Source organism: Tachyglossus aculeatus, chromosome 6, assembly GCF_015852505.1.
Source record: "Tachyglossus aculeatus isolate mTacAcu1 chromosome 6, mTacAcu1.pri, whole genome shotgun sequence".
Lineage (NCBI taxonomy): Eukaryota > Metazoa > Chordata > Mammalia > Monotremata > Tachyglossidae > Tachyglossus > Tachyglossus aculeatus.
Genome location: NC_052071.1, coordinates 27,267,477 through 27,280,263, shown reverse-complemented (window position 1 = coordinate 27,280,263; position 12,787 = coordinate 27,267,477). Strand labels below are relative to the sequence as shown.

The 12,787-nt window shown below is 38.6% G+C and overlaps 1 protein-coding gene across 4 annotated transcripts in view; it reads right to left on the bottom strand.

The window, feature by feature from the left end:
- Window positions 1-12,787, bottom strand: part of MTMR1 (myotubularin related protein 1) — a 52,801-nt gene that overhangs the window by 25,251 nt on the left and 14,763 nt on the right. Inside the window, exons 3-9 of one of the 4 annotated variants that reach the window (XM_038747806.1) lie at window positions 10,978-11,001; window positions 8,790-8,840; window positions 6,938-7,013; window positions 2,077-2,171; window positions 1,756-1,863; window positions 979-1,080; window positions 455-538 (exon numbers count right to left, since the gene is read on the bottom strand). In XM_038747806.1, coding sequence (XP_038603734.1) covers window positions 455-538; window positions 979-1,080; window positions 1,756-1,863; window positions 2,077-2,171; window positions 6,938-7,013; window positions 8,790-8,840; window positions 10,978-11,001 — 540 coding nt within the window. The remainder of the gene's footprint in view (window positions 1-454; window positions 539-978; window positions 1,081-1,755; window positions 1,864-2,076; window positions 2,172-6,937; window positions 7,014-8,789; window positions 8,841-10,977; window positions 11,002-12,787) is intronic. The other 3 variants (XM_038747808.1, XM_038747807.1, XM_038747810.1) reach the window with 3 other exon arrangements.

The following is a 12,787-nucleotide window of genomic DNA, read 5'->3' as shown; positions in this document are numbered from 1 at the left end:
CTATTGGAGACAGAATCCTAGGCTCAATCTGACCCCAAAATGGCTTTAAAAAAAAAAAAAACGTTCTTATGTTCTACATGTAACCTATCTAAAAAAGACTCAAGTCTTTGGTTTAGATTTCTCTCAAGTGTCTGCTAGAGTTATTGCTAAACAATTATAGTTAACAGATTCAAATTTCCACCTCCTTTTTTCTCCCCATACAATTCTCTGTTGAACAGGATACTGAATAATAATAATAAAATAATCAATAATTGTGGAATTTGAATAATGAAGGGGAAAGAATGACGAAACCAAGAGATTCACGTAATATTAGATAAACTCTTGATGATTCAGCAACTAGGTACTTTGTTTCAACATATTTACCTATCCCTACCCAAAAGCATGAATTTCCCCACAGAGAGAGAAAAATTCTCAGGTTACTGTCACTACTTTTCCAAAATACAACACACTTTACCTGTCTTTTAAATTCTGCAATTGGATCAAAAACCTTCCAGCCATTAACTGGAAACTTTTCTTTGTAGCTGAATGCAAATAATGCCTGTATAAGAAAAGCATAAAATAAATGTAAACAAGTGTTTCTATTTTTCCAAGAGGTAGTACAGTACAATCAATGGTCAGGACTCTCTTAGGGACGACAACTAGGCTGGTGGGCTCTTGTGTGGGGAGAGAGGAGGGAGAGATAATGAAAAATTTTATTTTCCGAAGTACTGAAATCCACCCAGTTGTTTGGCCCTTTTGCCTGGGATTAGAACATAGACATTAGTGTGGCTTCCTTTGGGGGACAGCTTTCAGGAACTCACGGGCTTTAAGATCTCACTCATCACATCATATCACATTATATAATACACACACACACACACATACACACATCTCAGTTGTGATAGTAGCAATAGGCAAAGGAAGATAGAACCAGGATAATCACAAAATTTTACACTAAAATTTAAAAATGTATTTTAAAATGTGCACTTTGCCACCTACCTGCCCATTAGAAAGAGGAAATGCATGTTTACTGAGGTTTTCAAATATCTCCAACTTTGTCTGTTCTTCCTGTTTGTAGGCAAGCCGCAAACTTCTCATATCCTGTCAAACAATCAGCCAGACAGACACTTTGCTAGATAAATAAGATGTAGTATACATTTCTAAAACTAAAATTTTATCCTACTAAAAGTGATGCCCGTTTTCCAGCTGACGGCTCTAAGGATAAAAAGGTACAGCCACAACAGAGCAAAATCCCTATGTTTTTAAAAATTCAAGTCCTCGAGAAAAATAAACCTAAACTACACTTTTTCATTCTCTTAAGATCCAAACTCTCTGCATAGAAGCCCAGGCACTCAAAGAGGCTAAAAGACTACAAATAGGCCAAAACAACAAGAGCAAACGTGGAGATCATCCTAATCGGAGCACCCCACACTGAAACACAAACTAGAGAGACACAGGGCTATACTTGCTCTGTTGAGGTGAACCTACGTCAGCCAAGATTTATCAAAAATTAAGCCTACTGATTGACTCAGTTCAAATTTGGAAGAGGTCATAACTGATCCCTCACAGATAACTGTATGCTACTTTTCATTCCACAGAAACTATTTTGAATTCAAATGCTCTTAAAAATGCCACTACCAAGATTCTGAATGCCCTGCTTGAAAGAAATATGACAAAAATAGGAAGGAGTACAAATGTAGCTGGGAAAGAAAAAGGAATATATATTAAATTTCTGTAATGATGTCCTTTTGAATTTCAATATGAATTGTACTGTACCTTACAAACAATTTCTAAGCCACAAGAGTTGTCCCCATGGCTCTGCACTCCAATCTTCTCAACTCTGCTTATCACTCCTAGGGGAACATCCAGGACAAAATGTGGATCCTACAAATGAAAAAAATTAAGATGACTGCAATATTGTTCAGGAAATAGGAAAAATCTTCTGGAAAAATTTTTATTTGTTGCTAAACCACAATTTCTGCTTTGAAACAAATAGAAATAAATCTTAATTTTCAAATCGACAAGTTTTTGTGGAAAGCAATAAACATTACAGGTAAACTGTGTTCTATCAAAAGCAGAATACATCAGAAAACTTACCCTCTCTACATTTTTAAAATACAACTTGAAATCTGTGACTGTCAGTGTTCCACTAACTGCTCCCATAAATGGACAGATATACATGACATCTTTCACTGGAAGAAAAAACAACAACAGCAGGGATAATACATATTTGGATGTCAATATATCAAAACAATCAAAATAAATATTTTAGTTCCATCTTTAATTTATAATCCTATAATATTATCTGAAATTGCTTCAAGTCAGATAGCTACTTTTTCCACAAGGATACACTTTAGGATTAAAATGATTTGGTCCTGCAGGAAGCTGTTTGGATGAACCATTTTTTTTTTTAAGTGGGTATGATGCCATACGTATGTTCAAGCTCTTCCCTGAAAATGTATTAGTTCTTTGGAGGTGCTTTCATTCTTGTAGACCAGCAAATTACCAAAATTAACTAGATGTGCTTCCTTGAGAGAGGAAGCATTCATCCATGACATGAATAATAATAATACTAATAATACAGAGTATTTGTTAAGTGCTTACAATGTGCCAGGCACTGTTCTAAGAGCTGGGGTAAATACAAAGTAATTCGGTTGGGCAGAGTCCCTGTCTGGCATGGGGCTCATCATCATCATCAATCGTATTTATTGAGCGCTTACTGTGTGCAGAGCACTGTACTAAGCGCTTGGAAAGTACAAATTGGCAACACATAGAGACAGTCCCTACCCAACAGTGGGCTCACAGTCTCATTCACCATTTTAAAGATGAGGTAACTGAGGCCCAGAGAAGTGGTGCTTGGTATAGTGCTCTGCACACAGTAAGCGCTCAATAAATACGACTGATTGATTGATTGATTGGTGACTTACAGCAGACAAGTGGTGGAGCCGGAATTAGAACCCAAGTCCTTCTGACTCCCAAGCCTGTAATTTATCCACTAGGGCCATGGTGCTTCTCATAAGGAAAAAGCACAGGACTTCTGGATTCTAACCCCAGCTCTGCCACTGGCCTGATGTGTGCCCAGCCATTTGATCTCTCTGGGCCTCAGTTTCTTCACCTGTAATATGGGGAAAAGATATGTTATAATAACAATAATGATGCCATGTATTAAGCGCTTACTATGTACAAAGCACTGTTCTAAGCACTGGGTTCTCTCTACATCTTAGATTGTGAACTCCATGAGGGAAAAGGACTGTGTCTTGTCTGATTATTTTGCATCTACCCTTGCATTTAGCACAGAGGTGAATGCTTAATAAATATTAGAAATGTAACTACTGGTCTGCAGAGGTTAGAGGATCTCCAACTGGGCCTAAATTAGATATCTATTCAGTACTAGAGCTGAAATAAGAACACAATCACAGAGCACAACTTAAAAGTCTTTTAGGAGGTTCCTATAAAATTCAAATTACTCAAACTATCTTACTGACTAGCTAATTATATAGTTTACTGTGTTTTACTTTTACACATCCCAAGACTTTTACCTCCATTAAATATCAAATATCAATCACTGGCAGGCTCACCAAGCAAGAACATTTCACAGCACTGAATATACCATGCTCGCCTAACCTTATACTGTCAATGAAGTGGTGACTGAGAGGAAAAGGACATGGGACTCCAAGTCTCCATTCCTGGAGCATGATGTTGCTGAATCTGAGCAGATTCTTACAACGAGGACAGAATGGTCAATTCTGTCACAAATATGTATTACTGGGATCAGGCTTTTCCATCCCTGAATTTCTAGGTCATTGTTTGCCCCACTACATCCATTTACTTCTTCCTTTACTCAATATTAGAAGCCCTGATATAATCTTCCTGTTCTGATTTCAATTAGACTTTCTTTTTCTCCCACCCCATACTTTGAGTCCCTTCCTACTCATGAGCTTGGTCTTCATCCCTTATTCTTTCTCTGCTATTTTTAATACTGGACTTTTACCACCTAACAACCAATTCTAAAATGCCAGGTTCTATTTAAAAATGAATGCCCCCCACCCGCCGAAATTTTCAGTAAGGGTATCACAGTTGTGTGAGGATAAAAAAGATAAGATGAGGCAACTTTCCTTTCTTGTACATGCAATATTTCAATTAATGTCTGAGCTCAAAATTACTATCATCAATTAGCCAAGGACAACCATAACAAATAATTAGAAATCCCAATCCTTTGCTGATGGGGAATATGTTGCAAAGAATGGGAGCAAGAAGTTTGAGCTCTTCAATGCAGTAACTGAGAATCTGTCACTCAGGAAATCTAGGTACACAGCAAAGGGGAGTCATGGGGTTCTTCATGAGGAATTTTAATCCTGCACTAAAGAACCTAAGGAAGTAGGAAGTGTACCATGGAACCAGTGAGGGGGATCTTCCTACACATTTACCATAGAAATTTTCTTAACAGGCACATCTATGAATGATTTCAAGACGGGAAAAAAAAGCAAAGGTACATGTTAAGTGGTTCAAACATAGCTCATTTTCACCTTTACATGTAACCCAAGTTCCAAACAACCACACGCATGAACTCCAAAGATACATCATTTATTAAGTGTGGAAGTAGCCATAACCCCGACCCAAAGTTCCATCTAATTACTACAGGGAAGTCAATTACCCTCCGGACCCCTCCTCCACCCTGCTGTTTCCCAAATACTGCCTTGGAGATCAGGTTCTTTACCTTGGAAGGGAGGTGGCCCAAGTTGGGTCAGGTGAAGGGATCAGAGGTTTAGGCTTATTTAGACAATCCCTCTTCAAATAATAATAATAATAATGATGGCGTTTATTAAGCGCTTACTATGTGCAAAGCACTGTTCTAAGCGCTGGGGAGGTTACAAGGTGGTCAGGTTGGCCCACGGTGGGCTCCCAGTCAATCCCCATTTTACAGATGAGGTAACTGAGGCACAGAGAAGTTACATGACTTGCCCAAAGTCACACAGCTGACAACTGGTGGGGCCGGGATTTGAACCCATGACCATTGACTCCAAAGCCCGTGCTCTTTCCACTGAGCCACGCTGCTTCTCTTCTCCCATCCGGTTCTGGTTTCCTTGGATGGGGTTGGGAAGGAAGGAGCGGCAGGTCTGAGAGGGGATCACCAGCTCCTCTCAATGCTCCCTTCCAGCTCTGACCTCGGTGCTCAAGCTCTCCGCCACAAATGGAAATGCTTCCAGGCAGAAGCCATGCTTGGATTTCAGAGTAACAACAGCAGGCAGCTAGAGCAGGAGCAGAAGTGCATGCAAAAAGGAACTTGGAGGCAACACCGAGTAACGACAAGGAACATGGCTGGTTCAAAGTATGTGGCCCTTTTGCTGCAAGGAGATTGGGTCAGACCCAAGCATCTGGCCTTCAGGTCCTTACTGGGATTCGGTAACCTTTTTCTGCCCCTCACTGGCCAGTGACATAGTTTGAGCTGGGGTGGATCACACGAGTCCCTATTTTACAAAAATATATTTATTTATACATATTTATGGCCATGGTGAAGATGACCATTTTTGGGGTACAGTGGAGTCAATATAGGCCCTAGGTATGGTGGAAGGGAAGGGGCAAAAGGAGGGAGGTGGAATGTAGTGATTTACACGGTAATTTTTAACTTCCCAAAGGGCTGGGTCATGTAAGTGGTTGGTACTGGAATGAAACCTAATTTAAGTCTAGGAAAAACATACCCCACAATATGGCCATTTACCAGACACCCACATTTTCCAGGATTATATTAAGAATGGGTCCTAGGGTACACCTATAGCTAATTCTATGGCTAATATATTACATTTACAGTCTGTCATGTCCTTTATTAAAATGATCACTCTAGCCTTGCATCTCAGGTTTTACAGTATCCAAATTAAAAATGAATCAATGATTTTTTTATTTAAGATGAAGTGGGATGGACTGTGTTCTCATTATCACAAGATAGCATCATTCATTCAATCGTAGTTACTGAGCGCTGTGCTGAACATTGGTACTAAGTGCTTGGGAAAGTACAATACAATAATGAACAGTGGCATCTCCTGCCCACAATGAGCTTGCAGTCTAGAGAGTGGGAGACAGTCATCAATACAATTAAATAAAATTACAGAAATGCACATAAATGCTGTGGGGCTGGGGGAAGAGCAAAGGGAGCAAGACAAGGCGATGTTTAAGGGATAGGGGATGAAGTGGGGTTTAGTCTGGGAAGGCATCTTGGAGGAGATGTGCCTTCAAAATAGTTTTCGAAGGTGGAGAGTAACTGTCTGATTTGAGGAGGGAGGGTGTTCCAGGCCAGAAGCAGGACATGGGCTAGGCGTCGGAGGCAAGACAGGCAAGATCGGGGCACAGTGAGGAGGTTAGAATTAGAGGAGCAAAGTGTGTAGACTGGGTTGTAGAAGGAGAGAAGAAAGGTGAGGTAGGAGGGGCAAGGTGATGGAGTGCTTTTAAGCCAATGGTGAGGGGTTTTTGTTTGATGCAGAGGTGGATGGGCAACCACTGGAGTATTTTGAGGACAGGGGTGACATATCCTGAACATTTTTGTAGAAAAATGATCCAGGCAGCAGAGTGAAGTTTGGGCTGGAGAGAGGAGAGACAGGGGGCTGGGAGGTAAGCAAGGAATTGATACAGTAATCCAGACGGGATGATTGTATTAGCATGGTAGCAGTTTGGACGGAGAGGAAAGGGTGAATTTTAGCAATGTTGTGAAGGTGGGACAGACGGGATTTGGTAACGGATTGAATACTGTGGGTTGAATGACACAGAGGAGTCAAGGATAACACCATGATTAGGGGCTTGTGAGACAGGAAGGATGGCGGTGCCATCTACAGTGATGGGAAAGTCAGAGGGAGGATAAGGTCTGGGTGGGAAGATAAGGATAATCAAACTCCTTGAGTAAAATACCACTTCATTTGCTGGACAGCCACGAACAGACATACTGATGAAATGCCATACCTAAACTTACCGATAGCTTTGATCGACTCTCCTGGAAAAAGTGGTGCTTCTTCCATCTGCGCCAACTTGTTTCCATCCCTCAGAGCCTGGCAAAGAACCAAGCCAAAAAGTAAATCTCATTTTCCACTTAAGTACTTTCTGGAACACACCACATACACTAAAGAGGTAACAGGACCACGAGCATGACACTGCAAGCGCCCCTTTTCAACATCAACACTGCACTAAATGGTTCCAGCACTGCTGACTCCAAGATTGAAAATGCAGCCACGTTGGACACTGACATACTTTGTATTTACAATTCTCAGTTTATCGAGACAGGTATACATTGTACAAATGAAATATATTGAATGCCAAATTATGAACAAATAGGGACAAACAATAGCAAGTTAATTTTACGATGTGTTAGGATGGAAAGTTTAAATTTGATCATTTTTTCTACTACTTTTCTCTTAAGAATGAAAATTTGAGACTACTTGGAAAGCCAAACTGTTTCGGGGGTTTTTTTTTTTTGGTATTTCATAAAATCATTTCTGTGATTTCAATTGAATAACCTTAATTTTGTAATATCATAGTCAAATGGGAGTCGAAAAAAAATTCAGAGAGAAAAGGAAAAAAGTTAATTCACAGTAAATTCAACATTAAATATTTGACAAAGATTGATCTGCATCCTACTGTGAAAGGAAAACTCTTTGGGTACTTGGGAGCATTGTCTATCCATCTTTTATTAAATCGCACACTTAGGCTACAAAAATTCAGCTTTCAACTATGAAAGCTCAGTCAGCTCAGGGTACTAGAAATACTTTTTTGTACACTTTTTCAGACCACACAAGGAACTTTCAGCATTGACCACTTTAAAGCCCATCAATATTTGGGATAGTTCGACAAGTTTCTAGAATTTCCTTGCCACGTTACATTTTGGTAATGAATAGCCCTAAAACCTGTCATATTACAGTCTATTTAATGATAGAGTAACCCCAATTGGTATTACATAATAAAAGGTGACACGATTATTCAGAAATATTAATATGAAGGCTTTGACAATTTTTATGAACTTGTGATGACTCAACAACAATCTTAAGAATTCATTACATCTCCCAAATTTTTCATACTCCCCAAAGTACCCTGAAATAGTCAATTTGGAATTAAGTTATTCAATATCACTAACTGAAATTTAAAAAAATATTTTTGTTTACACTTAATAAAAGCTGCTTAAAAATGCTCATTTAGGGGAGTTTGTGGGATTTTCTTAAAATGAAAATTGTGGAAAGCCTCATCGAGTTCTCTAAATTTTAAATCTGAAGAAAGCTTTCACAATGGGATGGTGAGGGTTAGTACTGAGAAGGGGTTTCACTAAATCCTTGAAGCAAACCTATTAATCTCAAGTCATGGGTATTTGGCTCTCACCATTTTCTACCTAAGGTGATTAGTTCAATGCCAAGTTTGGTGCAGTTAGAAGCATAAATTAGAAATGTGTAACTGAGACACAGGGAGAATAACATCTTCCTCATCTAACAGAAATCAAACCTGAGATGATCTTTTAAATTTTCTTCTGCTATAAAAAAGCTATCAAAAGGTAAAGAGAAATAATTGGACAGGGATACAGTTTTAACTCGCCCACACAAAGCTCACTTTAAGCAGCATGAGCTTAGCGGTAGATTTTTAATAAGATAATGGCTTCAAAAGGTAGTTCAAATATTTCAACTTATTAAGTTAAAAAAAATTAAATATTTAGAAATGACAGATCCACTGCAGAGCTAACTGAGCACTTCAAAAAGTGTCCTCTTCTTGCTTTAAAATAGTTCAGAATGGTTTCCAAAGCAGTGACCATACAAAATAACAAACAAACAAGTAAAACTTGCCACCTGATCAGCTTCAACTTCAGAATGAAAGCCATTGTATCCTTCCTGTATCTCCTGCATAGCACCAGGTGCATGGACAAGATAGATAAATAGGAGAAAAGAGAAACGTGCAAACAAACAAGTGAAAGAGCAGAATTTTTAAAGAGACAGTATGTGTGCAAAACTTAATACCTCACCCAGCTATGTATTTCAAAACAATTTTCTTCAGAGTTAAAGACTCCGCGTGTTCGAAATGTGTAGTAGACTCTTCTCCCTAAATATGTGAATGGCTACTTTTTCTTGTGTGGAAACAGAACAAAAAGAAAACATACAGCATGGGTTCCAAAAAAATGCAAAAAGTGTACTGTCTTTTTAAAAACTAGAAAAACAACAGCAAAGAAAATGCAGGACAATGGCCAAAAGCATGCTCAAAAACAGAAATGTAGCACACTTTGGAAGCAGTACAAAGGGCAAAGCTGTGCAGTCAAGTGCAAAAGAAAACCCAACCCAATCTGACCATCTCAACTGAAATAACTGTTTATCCTGGGGTCATCCAGTTCCTTCTTACTACTAAATAATTTAATATTTTTACCCCCAATAATATTTATTTTGTTTTCTGAAAGTCACCATAAATTATACGCTATGCTTTATAATTTTCCTATGCAAATGAGCAGTGCACTATATATAACCCAGGTCAAAGAATAAGCTGACACAATGTGATTTTTGAAAACTTTAGCAAATTATGACTACAAAGAAATTAAGCCAGCTTTTTCTTCAGAGTACATATAATATTTGGTATGCATTATTTTATGTTGAATGTGATATGGAGAAAAATAAAGTTAATAAATCATATTTGTTATTCATAAATTGTGTAAGATTTTGGGGGTAAATGCTATACAGCTAAATATACCTACATTTAGTATTGTACTTTCATGGAAATTGAGTTTCATTAACCAACTGTTAGATGCATTAACTTGTTAATAGCAGAGCAGCCAAATCTTAAAATTATTTTTGTTTCCAACACATACTGAAAATGAACAGCAAACATGATGGTCTTTGAATGTATCTTAATTTAAAAAAATTCTGGCTAAATTATCTGCCGACAAAACTTACATTTCAAAATTATGAGTCCCCACACTCAAAAGACTTTATTATTTTTTATACTTTGTTTTAAAAGTGGAGACAACCTTGATACAGTCTCAAAAGAGAAAATACACACCCACACACACACACACACACACACAAATTTTCCACCCAAAATCAATAGCATGGATCAATGAAAACATAGAGGGTGCATTCCCATTAGTTTACAGATACCTTAATGGAGAGGTGGGAGTGGAAGAAAGCTTAATCTGGAATAATGCAAATTTTATTTTAGATTTTATTAGCTTATGCTCCAGTCTACCAGTGCAACATAAAAGTGCATTAGAGTCTGTAACATTAAAAGGCTATAGTGATTGATATTAATGACAGAAACTCAAATTTCTCAGGAATAGAAAATAGATCATCTTTAAGCCACTTGCTCATAGGTTTTTATTTTTCTTCCCCTCTCCACCACCCCCATTTTTAACATACTTTAAAAAAAATGAAATTAATGAACATTACCAATCTTTTTTTCATTTTATGGATGCTCTGAAGTGAAAGGACAGGAAAAAAAATGTATTCTACTATTTATAATCTTAAGAAATACTGCATAAAACTGAAGTCTTAAGCTGACTTCTAAAAACACTGAAATACTAAATTAATCTAGCAGTAACTTCCAGTTCTACTCATAGGCTTCAAAAATTGAGGTGAAAACATGCACAAATGAAAACATTAGTTGAAATCTTAAATAGGATACAAAACTACTTTGTGTGTCTTCATGAACTAATATTTCAGCAACATATTCAAAGTGGCACTCTAATTTTAGGCACGTATACATCACTCGAAATACATTTAGTCAGAATAAACATAATAAAACAGTTAGTACTGCACATTTGTATACATAACCACTATAATGCCCTTACGCATTGGCTTTTACTGCACACAAAAACATTTGTAACAAAGCATTCCTATTGCACACACTTAAAGCAGTGAAAAAGCACAACAAATTGATCTGATTGGTTTATTACAAGGAAAGTAAAAAAAATGCTAAACGGGCTTGGTTTTCAAGAGAGCACAAAGAGACAAACAGGTAGGAGGCTGACTTGCTGAAAGCCAAATATTTCCTTACCCTTAAATCAGGCCTCCTGAAAACCTGTTAGTTAAAATATAGAATATCATCAAAATGTGCATTTCAACATCAACTTGGGGCAAATGTCATTAATTCGGGAATCTTTTTCCAAAGAAACTTCACACTACCATGAATGGAGAAACAACAATAATCCAAACATATAGAGCTTTTAAATTTCAGCAGTGTTCACCACTGTTCTGAAGAAATCATTAATTTACAATTCTTACAATTCAAGTGCCTATCCAACAACACTAATTAGTGACTTGCACTTTGAAAACTTACTTATAAATTTTGAGTAGTTTTGTTCAATAACATGTTTATATGTTCTCATGCCATAGTACCAATGACAGCACATTTCAAAACCTGTTCTCATCTTATGAAATATTTATCTTAATGACCACTACATACCATGTTTACTTGCATAATTACCCCACTATCTTGCATACTTTTGCAGCCACGAAACTGGGGAGGGGTTATGACATGGTTTCAATAGGAATTAAGCCAAGCGATAAAAGCAATAGAAGGAAAAAAGGAAATAAATGAGAGGAGAAGAAAGAGTAAGGTCAGAGGGCACTTGCAACGGCACCTCTTAGGTCTCCAGGCCCTTCTCCTCTTCTCTACTTTGAGTTGGCATGTCAGTGAAGAAACTTCCTAATAACAGTAAGTGGTATTTGTTAAGCCACTTACTACATGCCAAACACTGAGCTAAGCGCTGGGATAGAAACAATATATCTGCTCAGATTCAGTTCCTGTCCTACATGGGCCTACAATCCAAGGAGGGAGGAAGACACATATTTAATCCCTATTTTACGGATGAGGAAGTTGAGGCAGAGAAGTGACATCTTCCCAAAGTTACACAGCAGACAAGGCAGGGTCAAGATTCAAATCCAGCTCTCCTGACTCCAGGCCCAAGATCTTTCCACTAGGCTACACCGTTTTGCCGAGTCTATCTTTATTTTTAATGGTATTTGTTAAGTGCTTACTAGGTGTCAAACACTGTCCTAAGGACTGGAGTAGATTCAGGTTAATTAGGTCGGACACAGTCCCAGCCCTGCATGGGGCTCACGGTCTCGATAGGAGGGAAAAGTACCTAATCCCCATTTTATGGTTGAGGAAACGGAGGCACAGAGAAGTGAAGTGACTTCCCCAAGGTCACACAGCAGGCAACTGGCAGAGCTGGGTTTGGAATCCAGGTCCATGCTCTTTCAACTAGGCCATGTCGCTCCTACCTGCATTCTGACCCTTCTTCTCTGTCTACCCTAGCATAAGCGAGCACATTTCAAAGCAGAAACTTCCCCTCCCAACATGAGCCTGTGCCTAAGCCTTGCGTAGGTCACGGCAACGACTTGTGGGTTTCAAGCCTCTTCTAAGCAAGATCTGGAAGCTGCAAGTTTAACAGCTGTGGGGCCCCCAAATGTACCAGAAAAAGAAATCCCAGCCATGCATGAGCAACCATGCATGAGTGTCTTTAAGTACAGTGTAGCAGCAAGCCTCATGTGAGCAGTTGGGGTTGGGTCTCCGGTGGTTAGTGACAGAGTTTATGAATCCTGGACAAGGAGAAGAGAAGAAAACAATGCAACGTAACCTAGAGTTTTTCTCCAGAGGGATTCCTAGACTTCCCAACTGCTCTCCTCCTAAGTCCTATGTTTAGGGCAGAAGGAGTTGTGCAATTAAGATTTAAAAACACCAGACAGAAAGGAGTTTGGTGCTATGGCTTAGTGGAATGAGCACAGGCCTGGGAATCAGGAGACCGGAGTTCTAATCCGGGCTCAGCCCCCTGCCAGCTGTGTGACCTTTAGCCAATCACTTA